This window comes from Lolium perenne, chromosome 3, assembly GCF_019359855.2.
Source record: "Lolium perenne isolate Kyuss_39 chromosome 3, Kyuss_2.0, whole genome shotgun sequence".
Taxonomy (NCBI): Eukaryota; Viridiplantae; Streptophyta; class Magnoliopsida; order Poales; family Poaceae; genus Lolium; species Lolium perenne.
The window spans coordinates 278,619,071-278,635,870 of record NC_067246.2 but is presented as its reverse complement, the minus strand read 5'-3'; the positions used below and the strand labels follow the sequence as shown (position 1 = coordinate 278,635,870).

Here is a 16,800-nt window from a genome sequence, read left to right as displayed (position 1 = left end):
TTATTATCGTTATTGGCTTCTGCATCACAGCATCAATACGGACTTTGATTACAGAGATGACAAGATTGTGCTTTAATTGGCCCATGTGAGCATCCTCCTCCTCTTGCATTCCAAACGGGAGATGATCGAGATGGATTCTCTAATCCTCCCTCCTGCCTCGGGCATCAAGCTTCACATGCATGGAGGTGGAGGTGGAGGTGGCATGTGCTATCTTGACTGGTACCCCTCTCCAGATTTCCTTTTGCTGGTATCTTCCGACAGTCCTTGAGAGAGGGATAAGAGCTACCAGCGGGGGTTCAGCATGTGCTTTCGACTTCACAGCGCACACGTCTTAATCTAACACCAAGTTGCCCAGGGTTTTAATCATATGGTACGCTACAATCAATACTTGATTCACTCTATTGGACCGGTCTTTCACATGCAACTGCAACTTGCCGTTGAATGGAATCCCAGGCTACAAAAGAATACTGGTAGCAACTAAATTGTCTACAGCAGTGAGTACTGCTGTTTGCAGAGATAATGTAGGTGACGCTAACATGCATGTCAAATGCCAGTGTGCCTGGCGTGCCTAATTTCCCAATCACTTGTGCTGTCTGACTATTTTTACCAAGACTTCGTTTCAGGTAAAGGGAGATGATAGCTTTCTTTATAGGTGCAATCTAGATTCCATAACCCACATCAAAAAACACTAGGCAAGCATAACATGGGACTAGCCAACCAAATTTATGTCATGGGGAGCCTGCTAATACACATCCACATCTTTTGCTCATAGCGCAGGGAAAGCGGCTGGGAGATAGCAACAATGCGTCTTTCCCAAAAGTTCATATGCTTTTGGACAAAGTATCAGAGCAGATCGCGAGAGATAGCTCAGAAGATTTCTGATGGGCCTATGCCCTATAGTTGCCTACATATGCCTATGTAGTATGCACAGCCCAGCGGTCAATACAGCAGTTAGTAAAACCACCTGACTTATCATAGTTGACTACATATTTCAACTAAACTGGCCTGGAAACATTCAGAATTAATCCTAAACAAAAAAAAAATGGCGCACACATATGTTTCCTCGTCTGAAGACGACAGAATAACGCAAAAGCTCGCGATGAATAGTTTTTTCATCAGTTAACGAAGCAGAGTAGTTTATCTGACAAGCAGTTTGAATTCCAAAGAACATCACCAACAACAGTACATCATGTTAGAGCAACATGTCACATGAGAACTTGAATAAAGGGGAGAACGGTAAAACCTTCACTCTGAAACAGCATGTTCTAGCACCCTTGAGCAGAACACGAAGCAATGTCCATCCAGGATCAAATCAGCTTAACCAAAACCTTGGAATTCCTGAGTCGCGCTCAGCCACAGTACTATTGTTGGGCAGTCTCTGTATCCTGTTTGAGAACTCATTCGCCTGTGAAGTATCGGGGAAAAGGAGAGCAATAATGATTTTGCATCAGCCCATCAGACCAACTAATCGCACCAAATAATCACTGTTACAAGAACATGGCATAGATACGCCTAATACCGAACATCATGTAAAGGAAGAAACATAAATGATTGGGATCGAGTTCCCCTGATGCCATTCAAAGGCCCAAACCAGAAAATATGATGTTGGTGAAAAAAGCAGGATTCAGCAGAACAGGACTTAAAAGTACAGGGATAAAAGCTACCAGGTTTTTATTCAAACACACGATTCTATCAGATAGTGTGCCCACAAAAGGAATCAAGTTCCTAAATTCAGCTCAACAGAAGGATACTATTATATCATAGCACACAAAACTGGAGATACTATTCTGCACCAGATGAACATTACTGGTTGCGCACTAGCACCTATACCCTCAAAAGATAGAACAATTGGGATGCAGAAGATAATAGTAATGAACACAAAGATTAGCTCAGCACAAAGCAAGGTACCACCTTCAAAATACATCAGAAACTACAAAACAAAAAAGGAAACGTGGCACACAAAACCGACAGCTCATCCCAAATGCAACTACCATTCGCAAACCTTTTGAGGATATGGAAACGGTGGACAATCTACTTAAGATGAAGAGCAGATAACTATCCTGAACTTTCTAAACCAGATAGTGTAATTTTGAACCCCTGAGACAAGGTTGTTCCACTGGGTTAAATGAAATGGATTCTAAAGTTTGTGGGAGTTCAATACTTGATTTTATAGGGGGGGGGGGGAGTTAGACGGCTATTGTTCAAAGTTCAGGGCATTAGATGGACTTCCTAAATCCATATTTTTTACAAAACCATCCTTAAAACGGCCTAGATGGGTTAAACTTTCAGGTTTCGGCTTTGAATGCTTAGGAGAGGGAAGGTATTTGGTTGTAAAGTTCAAGCAGTTTGACAGGCCAAGCATCAAAGTTCAGTGGGTAATCTGGACTATTTCCAAAAACTAAATATAATAAATCAGTCACAAAAACGGTTCCCTGACCTTCTCATCAATCCACATTAGAGAGCGCAGTTGATTATCCAGTATCCGAACAGCAACATCGAATGGCGCCATGCTATCCGCTGCCTCTAGCTCACCACCCTGCATTGGACAATGAGACTCAAGGATAGCTCACAACCAGACAAATGCTAAAACCTGTAACTTTTACCTGAGTAGCATTCATGGTCTGAATGATGGATTTTACTTGTTCTGTCATATGTTGCAATTCATTCTCTACGACTTCACCTTGCTCATACCTTTGCATCGCAAATAATTCAGTTAGAGAAGATTTCAAGCAAAGCATGTTTTTGTTTTCCAAATAAGTTGTGATATTTTCTTATACTACAGTTACTACAGATTGAAGAGTTAGACTAAACCAAGACTAAAATAAGTAGCTAAAACAGCAAAAAAAATACATTTCACTAACATTGTATCTCTTGCAGAGGCAGCCTCATCTTCACGAAGTAAGACACGCTCATCCTGGAATATCCGTTCAGCTTCCTCCTCCATGCTCTGTAGAGCCTTGTCCACCTGCAGTTATAAAACGACTAGGTTGTAAATACAAGGCTGAACAATTCCTCTCTGCGAATTAACATTGTTTGGCTAAACCGCAAAACAGACAAATCTAAACATTCGGTAGTGATCATCCTGCATAATTGATTTCCTTGAATTTACACTTTAGTTTGTTGAAAATGGCATTTTGGTTCCGGCCTCACAAGTCCAGACAAGTACCAGTTTAGGGTGTCAAGTGGGATTCCCACTTCTATTCACGTGTTCAAAATCAACAAGTCAAATTTTGAGCAAAAGAATTGAACAAGAAATCTTGAAATGACTTAAAAGTTGGATCCCACAGCATCCCTACTACCAGAGGGGGGCTGTTTCAAGACAACATGCATCCTTTTTCATGGGCTGTGGCAATATTAAAATATTTTATCACTGATGCCATGGTTTTCACTGTCGCCTGATCATCGCTTTTTCGACACTACGTCATCCGGTCACCAGAAATCCAAGTTAGGCGGGCGCCCAGGGAAAAAAAGTCGTCGCATGGTCAACTGGGCGTCGCCTGTGGTACTGGGTCGCTCACTCAGGGTGGAATCAGCGGGAGATTTGGTGGAATCTGGGGGCAACTCAGGGAGATTGGCGCTCACCTCGGAGGGGAAATGCAAATCGGACAGGATAATGAGGGCATCGACCACTGCAGAAGAGGAACTCGGGAGAAAGAGAGCTGCACACCTGCACCGACACCGCCACTAAGCTTCAGCGCCGCTGGTAAGCCCCCCTTCTCGTCTGCCTCCGCTTCTTCATTTGCTCCGCCTCCCTCCCTTTCTTCCTCTTGTGCCCCCACCCCCCCCCCCCCCCCCCCCTCTTGACAGTCTCTGGTAAGCCTACACAGCTCCACCTGTTCCCTTCTCTTCCGCCTCCGCTTCTCTTGTGCTCTGCCTCCACTTCTTATCCTCCGCCCCGTTCTTCCTCTACTCTTCTGCCAGACTCCACCAATCTGCTCATTGTTTATCCTTTGTGGCCTCTACTAGTGCCCAACATCTACCCCAGTGCTCTGCTCATTACTCTCTTGTTGCAGCAAGTGGTCACCTACTCCGATGGATACTGCAGCTGCAGGGGCATATGATATACACGGAGGCGCCCTCTGACAACCCAGCTTTGCAGTATGCTTTCTGGCCAGATTTAGAGAGGAAGGATTTCCTCTGATGTATGTTGTGGGGTCAGAAAGTCAAAGCTGGAGTTGGAAAGTTGGTACGGCACCTTGCTGGAGGTTCCACTAATGTGAAGAAGTGTCCCGGGTCAACCGAAGAAATTAAGAAAGAGATGAGCAGCTACTTAGATAAAAGGAAGCTTAAAGCCATAGAGCGAGCTATAGATGCGGAAGATGCAGCTGAAGTTCAAAGACGCCATTCCATCATCTACACAATATGATTTCAGGCTTAGGGATGTGTGTTAAGAGTTATGTCATCAACTACTATTGTATTAGTTTGCCATATTTATATTGCTAAATCTCCTAATTTGCTGCCATATGAGGAATAGTTTCATATTTCCTGTCATATTATATATTATATATTAGTATTACACCCAATGCCCAGTTGTCGACATAGCGGTCAACATGCCGACTCAGCTCTGCGGGCTCGGCTCGACTCAGCAACATGAAATCTTTTATTGACGCCACTTTGAAATGACAAACTGCATATGACTGAACAATGAACCAAGCTCTTTATCAATATTGCAGACCTTTGCTGGTTTCAAATGAAGAACTGTAGAGTCCCAACAGTGAACTTTTTTATAAAAAAAGGGTAACTCTGTGTAAGGACTAAATACAGGAGACAAAACACAATGTCAGAGAGCAAAAGAAGTAAATACAGAGCGCCGGGTTAGAAAAATCAAATGTAAGCTATCAGGTGTACAAAGGATTAACATAGAGAACTGAGCCAAACTAAGAGGGGGAGGGGGGTCTTAGACTCCTTCAGTATAATAGCCTGAAGCTGGAGCGATGTGGACAAATAGAGCCCAAGGGACAGGACAATCGCTATGTGGGCCATGCATTTGCTCTCGGGGATTGCTGAAATCTATTTTCTGGAAGCAAAATGGGAAACAATACTATTAATACAGAGCTGTATCACAACGCGGTTGCCCATGAAGCTTTGACCTGGCCCATGATCTGTGGCAATCAATTAGCCTGCTGCGCTGGAGCCACACGCTTTTTCAGTCACACTCGCACACCGTTCTCTTGTTAACCTTTTCAGGTCCACACACCTCTCTCCCGATCTCTCGACCCACTCTACGACAGGAGGGACTCCGGCAGCAACAGAAGTTCAGACCGGGCAGCCATGGTGCCAACCACAAAGATGCTGGTCAGATCTAACCTCTGAGGATGCATGGGGAAGTCGGTGAAGTTGGACACTGCCGGCGACAAGGTGGTTGGCGAGGTGAATCGCAGGTCAAGCCCAGTGAAGATACGATTGATGGAGGCAGAGCGGCACTGGGGAGGTAGGTAAGGTGCTTCCAGATCGGAGAGGAAGGTCAGTGAACTGGTGACAAGATAGATTTGAAGCACGGCTTTACCGGCGATTTATCCATTCACAATTTCGCTACTTTTGAATCTGAGCAGATGTTTTTCTATTGATTGGGTTTGATCGGGATTCTGATTTAATTTGTACGTATTTATCTAGTTTTTCTTCTCAGTGCGCTGCTTGTAATTTTACATGAACGAAGTAAACTTTTGGGGTGATTCTCAGAACAAAAATCTATCTAAGAGAGAAGGGACAGATTGTGCTTTGAGGATGAATTTGGAGTGCTAAAAACAGATCTGCAACTACTGTATATATTTGCTTTTAATCAGCTTGCACACAGGCTGAACAAATTGGTTGATAAATAGAGTGTACAAATTTGGTTAATATATGCTGAAGATTCCATTCTTTCTGCGAAAGGTTCTGATTGTGCTTGTGCTGATGAATTTGCACTTCTTTGGCTCTATGCCCTAAAATGCTGTTCAAATACTCTGTTTGGATTACATGAAAAAACAATGTTAATCCCAACCAGGTTATTGAATTTGAATTTGGAGAAAAGAGATATCAAGTGTCAGGTCCAGTGAAGATTGCACATGGATGTCCTATGTTGTGTCACTGGCTACAGGCAATCACCTGAGAAAAAATAAATTCCTAGATAGCAAGATATGAAATATACATAGCAAATACAACAGCCAGAACCTCGTTTTTGTAATAAAAAAAATAAGGCGCATGAGTGGCCCAGATAAAGAGCTATATGTAGCTTGGCCTCTATTTCGGAAGCTGGAGGTCATATTTACATGTGGCTTTTTCGCCAAAAAATAATATTTACTTGTGGCTTTCCAGGAATGGAAGGTGGGCCTGATATTAGTGAAGATTTTGTCGTTGCTTTGCTTCCAGATGTGTCATGCTGCAATGACCTCTATACTAGTCATTTTATTTATGCCTCGAATCACAGAGGCTTAGAATAAACACATATTGTGCCAATACGAGGGACTTTTAACGTTGGGCCCTCAACCAGATTGTGCCAACAAAAAAAAATGTTGGAATTTCACGAGATTCTAAATTTGGGATAAGAGTTTCCATAATCGGCAACCACAACCAAGGCACATTACACCATCACTGGACAGGTATCATGCCTTGTTTACTGTGATATTGGGTTCGGAAAGCCTCTCGCGCCAAAAAAAAAAACTGTCCAGACCTAGATCACGGTTGTAGGATCTTTTATCGCAAATTCAAAACATTCTGACATGAAAATGAGCATCTAGACCTCAGGTAGCCTCTGTCCATGATGTGTTTCTTCAAGATTTTACAAAAAGAGAAAGATGCAATAAGTTCTTGCAACGAAAAGCAACATCAATCCGTCAATTTGGTGGTCTTTGTTATAGCTAAACCACAATTCTTAGGTATAAAAGGATATAAGATACTTATATCTAAAAAATTAGAAAGAGCCCAGAGCCATAAAACGCTTGGGCAGATGCACATTGAGGTCTGATCAATTTTCTGAAACTTCAATATAATTTGCTTGTAAATTTATAAGCGATAACTAAGATCTCTGAATTTTTAGAAAAAATACACCCTGGCAGATGGTTTCTGGGTTGAAACCAATTTTTCAGACAAGAGTCTACTCTGTACTATTCTAGACTATTGGTTGCGTTGGAAAAACAGTCTAATCAAAAGAAGGATTCATCCTGACAGGGCAGCTTAAGAATATGAAATGACAACTCAATGCCATGTGGATAGCAACTAAAATGAAATTCAGCTAAGCAAAGTGACAAACATAAACATTCAACAAGAACTAAGCTATGGTATATTAGTATGCAAGAAAAAGTTCACACTCCCACCCACCTCTTTCTGATGAGTTTCTATCAACTCAAGTTGCCTCTCCAAGCTTGTTTGTGTTTCAACAACTTTAGCAACATCAGCCTGCACAGCAGGTTGACATCAAGTATTGAACATTATAACAAAGAAAAAATACTGTCAACATCAGAATTCATGAAAAAAAACATCGCATGGTCTCCAGATAGACAATTAGAGTTGAGTTCATTAACTACCACATCAGTTCTCCAGATAGCTAATTATAATTCATTAAGTACTAGGTTCTATTCCTATTCATTTTAAAACTTACTACTGGTTCAGTCCCAAAATAAATGAGGTTGTAGGCTTGGAGTCTCCGGTGAGTATAACTGGTGCTAAATTTGTGTTAACCACTCTTTCTAGAAACACAGTGGTTAACAAACTAAAAATCCGCAAGTGTGTATATAGCCTAAAGAGCTCTGGCCATTTTTCCTAACTGCAAAAGCTTTCATGAATTGAACTAGAAAACCAGAATGTAATGTGTGCATACTCTCTTTGTTCTTTGTCAGTTTATAGTAAATTCCGTACGAGAATTGGAGCCAAAATATAATATTAATGGAGGTTACATACATTTAGAATTGGAGACAAATCGTACCTCAAGCCTTATAAGAACATTCCTATTTTGCAGAATTCTCCTGTCCCACTCAGATATGGCAGTGGCATGCTTCCGGAACTTAGCAGTACGGTCTTGAAGCCCATTGTTCCAGTCCCTAATAATCTGCAGTAGGTAATTGCATGAGCCAACTTACTGAATAGCAGATGAAGATGTTCAGAGAACACAATAGAAGATCAATCCAGCCTAGAATACAGGTTTGATATCGAAATGCAAGCACTCTTGTAAACTAAAAAACTGTAATTAAAAAAGATAAGTGCAATACCTCCTCAACACATTTACCAACAATTTCTGATGGGAGCTTTGGTGCTTGGGATGCTGCTGGAGTAATAGCATTAGTAGTAGATCTGCAGCAAGAACACACAGAAATGTTAAAACCTTGCAGCGCAACTCCACTAACAAGTTCTGGTAGAAATAAATCAAGGGGGCATGTACAACCCAGTGGTGCTAGCTTGAACAGCTGATGAAGTCGCCTGAGTTGTGGTCGTGATGGCTGACGTGCTTGTGGGTGTAGTAGAACCTGAAGATTGCCAAATTTATTGCTTCAGAATTTAACAAACAAACTAAAGGCAGACATTAATGTAGAAAGAAGTGATAGTGGAATAAGGATTTACATGGCAACTAAAGGCACATGTGCATAGTTCTGCATTGTTAACATTGGGTCCTAACTCCAATTAGTATTTCTGGATATAGATATCGTGAGCTATTGACACTTATATTATTCCAAACAAAATGCACAGGCATGGTAGATACTGTCACCGAGCTAATCTAAGGCTCTAAGCACATGACACCGAGAAAGTACTAAGAGTGAATAATACAATATATCACCAAACAATGTTGATATTGGGTCCTGAATCCAATAAGTATTTCAGGATATAGATATCGTGAGCTATTAGCACTTATTATTCTAAACAAAATGCAGGGGCATGGTACATACTGCCACCGAGCTAGTGTAAGCACATGCCATCGACTTATAATGAAGTGCTAAGAGTGAAGAAATGCGATAGCTCACCAAACAGTGTTGACGGAGCCACCGACGTTGAGGCAGAAGCTTGAGTAGTTGGTTGCAGGCTAAAACTAGGAAACGCGCTCGTCGTAGTTGAAGGGGTGGTGGTTGTCACGGCTGCAGATGTTGAGGAACTTGTAATGGTGGCTGTAACTGCTGCTGATGATGAAGCTGATGGCGGTACTGTAAAGCTGAAGCCAAGAGAGGAAGAAGGTGGTGCCGAGAACAATGACCCCGCTGTTGCAGGAGTAGCAGTAGCTGATGGCACAGTGGATGCAGTCGTTGCAGAAACAGAGGCAAATGTCGGTGTAGGAGCAGCAAAAGATGCACCAAAAAGGGAGCTCGCTGACGAGCTTGCTGCTGCACCTGTGCTTGAGAACATCGAGGGAGCAGACGCAGCCTGCGAAGTGGCCAAGGAGAAACCACTGGCCGGCGTGGATGAAGCGGCGGGAGCACTGTTAGAGAACGAGAAGGCGGAGGCTGAGGGAGCAGACGAGAACAGGGAAGATGTGGTGCTTCCTGACGATGGTGCGAAGCCGAACGAGGGGGCTGAGGCAGTAGTTGCTGGGGATAATGAAAAACCAAGGGATGGCGCGGTCGTAGCTGGAGACGAGGCGGCGGTGGTGCCGAATAGAGGCGCAGGCGAGGTGGATCCAAACAAGGTCGAGCCAGTGGCGGCCCCAAACCCTAGAGCCGGTGTGGAAGCTGAGGTAGCGGCGGTACTAGATGCGGCGGGCGCGCTGTTGAAGCCGAATGACGGTGTTGGGGCAGTGGTGGCGCCTGACGCGGATGAGCCAAAGCCGAAGCCCGGCGTGGACGCGGCGGAAGAGACGGCGCCGAACAGGCTGGGGGTGGTGGCGGCGGCGGTGGTCGCGCCGAAGATACCTGGAGTGGTCGCGGGGGTGGATGCGGCGCCGAAGAGGCTCGGGGTGCTGGCCGCAGATGAGGTGGCTGGTGCGCCGAAGAGGCCCGGGGTAGTGGCCGCAGATGAGGTGGCCGATGCGCCGAAGATGCTCGGGGTAGTGGCCGCAGATGAGGTGGCTGGTGCGCCGAAGATGCTGGGGGTGGTGGTGGTGGTGCCGAACATGGTGGGTGTGGTTGCCGCGGCGGAGGTGGCGGCTACTCCGAAGAGGGGCGAGGCGGACGAGGAAGGCGGCTGAGCGGCCCCAAAACCAGTGGCCCCGAAGCCAAAAGGGGACGGGGAGGAAGCGGCGGCGGGAGCGGATGCGGAGGCGGGGGAGGCTCCGAAGAGGGACGAACCGAAAGCGGGAGTAGAGGCGGCGGCGGAAGGGAAGGCGGAGGAGCCGAAGGCGGGTGCCGGGGAGGAACCGAACGCGGGTGCCGGGGAGGAGGAGAAGGCGGATGGGGCGGTGGAGAAGGAGAAGGGCGAGGGCGAGGTGGATCCCGCCGCGCCGGAATTGCCGAACGCGAAGGAGGTCGCCATGGCTGCGAACGGGGTGCCGGCGGTGGCAGATTTGAGGTCGAATTTGTGCTAGGTTTTACCGTGGTTTTGACGCTGACTCTTCGATCTGGCTTGAGGATGGGTTTCCTCTGGGACTTGAAATGGGAAATATAGGGTTTAGGGGAGGGAAAAAGGGATTTAGGGCAAATGTAACAAATGTTGGAAATTGAAATTTGGAAGGCGAGTGCATCTGCTGCTGAACTTGATGTCGTTGTACACAGAAATCGTGCAATTTTTTTTAGCGGAAATTGCATTTTATTGATCAAATTTAATTATTACAAAAGTGTTTCTCAGATGTGATTCCCTAGAAGTTTCAGAACGTCGAGTTAGTATACGTGTCGCTTCATTACACTTACGAGGAACATGGAAGAAGGCATAGGATACAAAGTTTTACGCCTCCTTCTTGATGTCCTGAATGACCACTCCCAAGAACGAGCGGTCCGGGGTGGAGCTTGTTTATGCGATTCACCACTCAAAGACAGTCTGCAGCCAGCATGATCCTGCCGTAACCCTCCTCCCGAGTGAGAGCCAATGCACGTCGAATGGCAAGTGCTTCTGCTAGTTCGGGCGACGTAATCTCATTGATTAGCTCGCTGCACGCAAGCATTCACCATTGTGGCTTCTGATCACGGCGCTGACTCCCATTTTGTTAGAAGATTTAAACAAAGCTGCATCGACATTAATCTAAACCGTACCCTCTGGTGGTGGAGTCCATATTGCCGCAGAACTGCTGGACTCACACATGTGGTTAGACGCTGGTTTGCGAAGATGCAACTCGATCATGTGTACATATGTCTTAATCTGCTCAGCCATGGCTCTAGGATGTGTCAACAATTCTCCATTCCTTATACCATTTATGTGTTCCCAAAGGAACCAGAAAGCCACGGCCAGCACCGTCAAATCCCCTCCAGATGATCTAGATAGAAAAATTAAACATCCAGGCCTTGGGGGTTGGGGTTAACAAAATTCTTCTTGCCTAGCTTGATTGCAAACACGTTATTTAGCTCGTCCCAAACATCCTTGGCAAACTGATAAAAAAGTAATGTGTGTGTGCAGCTTCCTCAAACTTGCAACAAAAAACACATGCTCGTGACGCTGGAATTTTGCGCCGTACCAGTTGTTCACCAGATCGAAGGCAATCATGAGCGAAGCGCCAGAGTGTGATTTTTATTTTTCCAGGCGTCACAATTCCCAAGCTTCTTCCAAAGCTTCGCCTCCTCTTCCATATTGGATGGGATCCCCCGACGAGGCACACTATCGTTGCCTATTCGACGATACCTCGGAGGAGGGATCCTCCCGAGGGGGAGAAGAAGTAAGGGGCCATAGGGCGGAGAGTCCTCGGGACGGTGGTACGTGATTTACCCAGCTTCGGAACACCCGCTCGAAGATAGGGCCTACTGCTGCTTGTCTGGAATTATCTGGGCGCTTTCGCGTTGTTACAATGAGTTGTGGTTGTACCTCTAGGGCTCCCAGAATCCGGCTTATAAAGGCGCACAGATCTAGGGGTTTACATGGAGAGTCCTAGCCGGAATACAAGTTGCCTAACTACGGTACAATGTCTTGTCGTGTATGTCAAGGATCCGCCTTCCTTCAAGGCCGTACTGGATCCAGATACTTCATGGACCTTCACGGATCCGGCCTCCTTCGTAGGTCGGTTGAGATTCGGCTCCTTGCTCCTGTGCTGGATTTCATCCTTCACGATCTACAGCAACTAGACCGCCCGATGGGCCACATGCCACATCACCATCTATGGGCCACCCGGGCTTACCGGATCTAGACCATGTCGTTGATGTACTGATACGTCTCCAACGTATCGATAATTTCTTATGTTCCATGCTACTTTTATGATGATACCTACATGTTTTATACATACTTTATGTCATATTTATGCATTTTCCGGCACTAACCTATTAACGAGATGCCGAAGAGCCAGTTGTTGTTTTCTGCTGTTTTTGGTTTCACAAATCCTAGTAAAGAAATATTCTCGGAATTGGACGAAATCAACGCCCAGGGGCCTATTTTTCCACGAAGCTTCCAGAACACCGAAAGAGAACCGAAGTGGGGCGACGAGACGCCGCCACACTAGGGCGGCGCGGCCTAGGAGGGGCCCGCGCGGCCCTAGCATGTGGGGCCCCCGTCAGCCCTCCGACTCCGCCCTTCCGCCTACTTAAGCCTTCGTCGCGAATAGTTCCAGTACCGAGAGCCACGATACGGAAAACCTTCCATAGACGCCGCCGCCGCCAATCCCATCTCGGGGGATTCAGGAGATCGCCTCCGGCACCCTGCCGGAGAGGGGAATCATCTCCCGGAGGACTCTTCACCGCCATGGTCGCCTCCGGAGTGATGTGTGAGTAGTTCACCCCTGCACTATGGGTCCATAGCAATAGCTAGATGGTTGTCTTCTCCTAATTGTGCTATCATTGTTGGATCTTGTGAGCTGCCTAACATGATCAAGATCATCTATCTGTAATGCTACATGTTGCGTTTGTTGGGATCCGATGAATAATGAATGCTATGTTATGTTGATTATCAATCTATCATCTATGTGTTGTTTATGATCTTGCATGCTCTCCGTTGCTAGTAGAGGCTCTGGCCAAGTTTTTGCTTGTAACTCCAAGAGGGAGTATTTATGCTCGATAGTGGGTTCATGCCTCCATTAAATCTGGGGGAGTGACAGCAACCTCTAAGGTTGTGGATGTGCTGTTGCCACTAGGGATAAAACATCAATGCTATGTCTAAGGATATATTTGTTGATTACATTACGCACCATACTTAATGCAATTGTCTGTTGTTTGCAACTTAATACTGGAGGGGGTTCGGATGATAACCTGAAGGTGAACTTTTTAGGCATAGATGCATGCTGGATAGCGGTCTATGTACTTTGTCGTAATGCCTAATTAAATCTCACAATACTCATCATAACATGTATGTGCATGGTCATGCCCTCTTTATTTGTCAATTGCCCAACTGTAATTTGTTCACCCAACATGCTTATTCTTATCGGAGAGACACCTCTAGTGAACTGTGGACCCCGGTCCATTCTTTTACATCGAATACAATCAACTGCAATACTCGTTCTACTGTTCTCTGCAAACATCATCATCCACACTATACATCTAATCCTTTGTTACAGCAAGCCGGTGAGATTGACAACCTCACTGTCACGTTGGGGCAAAGTAATTTGGTTGTGTTGTGCAGGTTCCACGTTGGCGTCGGAATCCCTGGTGTTGCGCCGCACTACACTTCGCTGCCATCAACCTTCAACGTGCTTCTTGGCTCCTACTGGTTCGATAAACCTTGGTTTCTTACTGAGGGAAAACTTGCCGCTGTACGCATCACACCTTCCTCTTGGGGTTCCCAACGGACGCGTGTTGTACGCGTATCAAGCTCTTTTTCTGGCGCCGTTGCCGGGGAGATCAAGACACGCTGCAAGGGGAGTTTCCACCTCCAATCTCTTTACTTTGTTTTTGTCTTGCTTTACTTTTATCTACTACTTTGTTTGCTGCACTAAAATAAAACACAAAAAAATTAGTTGCTAGTTTTACTTTATTTACTATCTTGTTTGCCATATTAAAAACACAAAAAAATTAGTTACTTGCATTTACTTTATCTAGTTTGCTTTATTTACTATTGCTAAAATGGGTACTCCTGAAAATACTAAGTTGTGTGACTTCACAACCACAAATAATAATGATTTCTTATGTACACCTATTGCTCCACCTGCTACTACAGCATAATTTTTTGAAATTAAACCTGCTTTACTAAATCTTGTTATGAGAGAGCAATTTTCTGGTGTTAGTTCTGATGATGCTGCTGCCCATCTCAATAATTTTGTTGAATTATGTGAAATGCAAAAGTATAAGGATGTAGATGGTGACATTATAAAATTAAAATTGTTTCCTTTCTCATTAAGAGGAAGAGCTAAAAATTGGTTGCTATCTCTGCCTAAGAATAGTATTGATTCATGGACTAAATGCAAGGATGCTTTTATTGGTAGATATTATCCTCCTGCTAAAATTATATCTTTAAGAAGTAGCATAATGAATTTTAAACAATTGGATAATGAGCATGTTGCCCAAGCATGGGAAAGAATGAAATCTTTGGTTAAAAATTGCCCAACCCATGGACTGACTACTTGGATGATCATTCAAACCTTTTATGCAGGACTGAATTTTTCTTCACGGAACCTATTGGATTCAGCTGCTGGAGGTACCTTTATGTCCATCACTCTAGGCGACGCAACATAGCTTCTTGATAATATGATGATTAATTACTCTAAATGGCACACAGAAAGAGCTCCACAAGGTAAGAAGGTAAATTATGTCGAATAAACCTCCTCCTTGAATGATAAGATTGATGCTATTATGTCTATGCTTGTGAATGGTAGGACAAATATTGATCCTAATAATGTTCCGTTAGCTTCATTGGTTGTCCAAGAAGAACATGTTGATGTGAACTTCATTAAAAATAATAATTTCAACAACAATGCTTATCGGAACAATTCTAGTAACAACTATAGGCCATATCCTTATAATAATGGTAACGGTTATGGTAATTCTTATGGGAATTCTTACAACAATAATAGGAAGACATCCCCTGGACTTGAAGCCATGCTTAAAGAATTTATTAGTACACAAACTGCTTTTAACAAATCTGTTGAAGAAAAGCTTGGGAAAATTGATATACTTGCTTCTAAAGTCGATAGTCTTGCTGCTGATGTTGATCTTTTGAAATCGAAAGTTATGCCTAATGAAAATAATGATATTAATTCATTTGCTACAGCAAACGCCATCCAAGTTAGAATTAGTGAGAATATAAGATTGATGGCCGAATTGCGAGCTAGGTGGGAAAAAGAAGAAAATGCTAAAGATAACAATGTAGTTAAAGTTTGGACTATTACCACCACTAGTAATGCTAATGCTTCACATGTTGCTGCACCTCCTACTATTAATGGTAAAAGAATTGGTGTTGGCAATGTTTCCACTTCTAATGCAAAGCGTGAAAAACTGCCTGAAACTGCTAAAACTGCTGAAACTGCCTGTGATAAAACTGCTGAAATTTTTTCCAACATTGGGGACAATGATCCCATTGCTTTAGATTATAATGGTTTGGATTTTGATGATTGTCACATCTCTGAAGTTATAAAGTTCTTACAAAAACTTGCTAAGAGTCCTAATGCTAGTGCTATAAATTTGGCCTTTACAAAACATATTACAAATGCCCTCATAAAAGCTAGAGAAGAGAAACTAAAACTGGAAACTTCTATTCCTAGGAAGTTATAGGATGGTTGGGAGCCCATCATTAAGATGAAGGGCAATGACTTTGATTGTAATGCTTTATGTGATCTTGGTGCAAGTATTTCCGTTATGCCTAGAAAAATCTATAACATGCTTGACTTGCCACGATTGAAAAATTGTTATTTCGATGTTAATCTTGCTGATAACTCTACAAAGAAACCTTTGGGGAGAGTTGATAATGTTCACATTACGGTTAACAATAACCTTGTCCCCGTTGATTTTGTTGTCCTGGATATTGAATGCAATGCATCTTGTCCCATTATATTGGGAAGACCTTTTCTTCGAACTGTTGGTGCTATTATTGATATTAAGGAAGGTAATATTAAATATCAATTTCCTCTCAAGAAAGGTATGGAACACTTCCCTAGAAAGAGAATGAAGTTACCTTTTGATTCTATCATTAGAACAAATTATGATGTTGATGCTTCATCTCTTGATAATACTTGATACACACTTTCTGCGCCTAGCTGAAAGGCGTTAAAGAAAAGCGCTTATGGGAGACAACCCATGATTTAACTTCAGTACTTTTGTTTTATATTTGAGTCTTGGAAGTTGTTACTACTGTAGCAACCTCTCCTTATCTTAATTTTGTTGCATTGTTGTGCCAAGTAAAGTCTTTGATAGTAAGGTTCATACTAGATTTGGATTACTGCGCAGAAACAGATTTCTTGCTGTCACGAATCTGGGTTGAATTCTCTGTAGGTAACTCAGAAAATTCTGACAATTTACGTGAGTGATCCTCATATATGTACACAACTTTCATTCAATTTGAGCATTTTCATTTGAGCAAGTCTGGTGCCTCTTAGAAATTCGTCTTTACGTACTGTTCTGTTTTGACAGATTCTGCCTTTTATTTCACATTGCCTGTTTTGCTATGCTCGATGGATTTCTTTGTTCCATTAACTTTCAGTAGCTTTGTGAAATGTCCAGAAGTGTTAATAATGATTATGTCACCTCTGAACATGTAAATTTTGATTATGCACTAACCCTCTAATGAGTTGTTTTGAGTTTGGTGTGGAGGAAGTTTTTAAGGATCAAGAGAGGAGGATGATACAATATGATCAAAGAGAGTGAAAAGCTCTAAGCTTGGGGATACCCCGGTGGTTCATCCTTGCAT

The 16,800-nt window shown here is 43.6% G+C and overlaps 1 protein-coding gene across 1 annotated transcript; it reads right to left on the bottom strand.

Annotated features, from left to right (window-relative positions):
- Positions 1-1,082: 1,082 nt before the first annotated feature.
- On the bottom strand, positions 1,083-10,483 carry LOC127344393 (uncharacterized). Its single transcript, XM_051370658.2, has 9 exons — positions 8,931-10,483; positions 8,357-8,438; positions 8,184-8,265; positions 7,901-8,023; positions 7,297-7,374; positions 2,862-2,965; positions 2,604-2,691; positions 2,438-2,536; positions 1,083-1,405 (listed from the first exon to the last, which is right to left on the bottom strand). Exons 1-9 carry the CDS (start codon positions 10,366-10,368, stop codon positions 1,313-1,315), a joined length of 2,187 nt encoding a protein of 728 aa, XP_051226618.1. The 5' UTR covers positions 10,369-10,483; the 3' UTR covers positions 1,083-1,312.
- Positions 10,484-16,800: the final 6,317 nt, after the last annotated feature.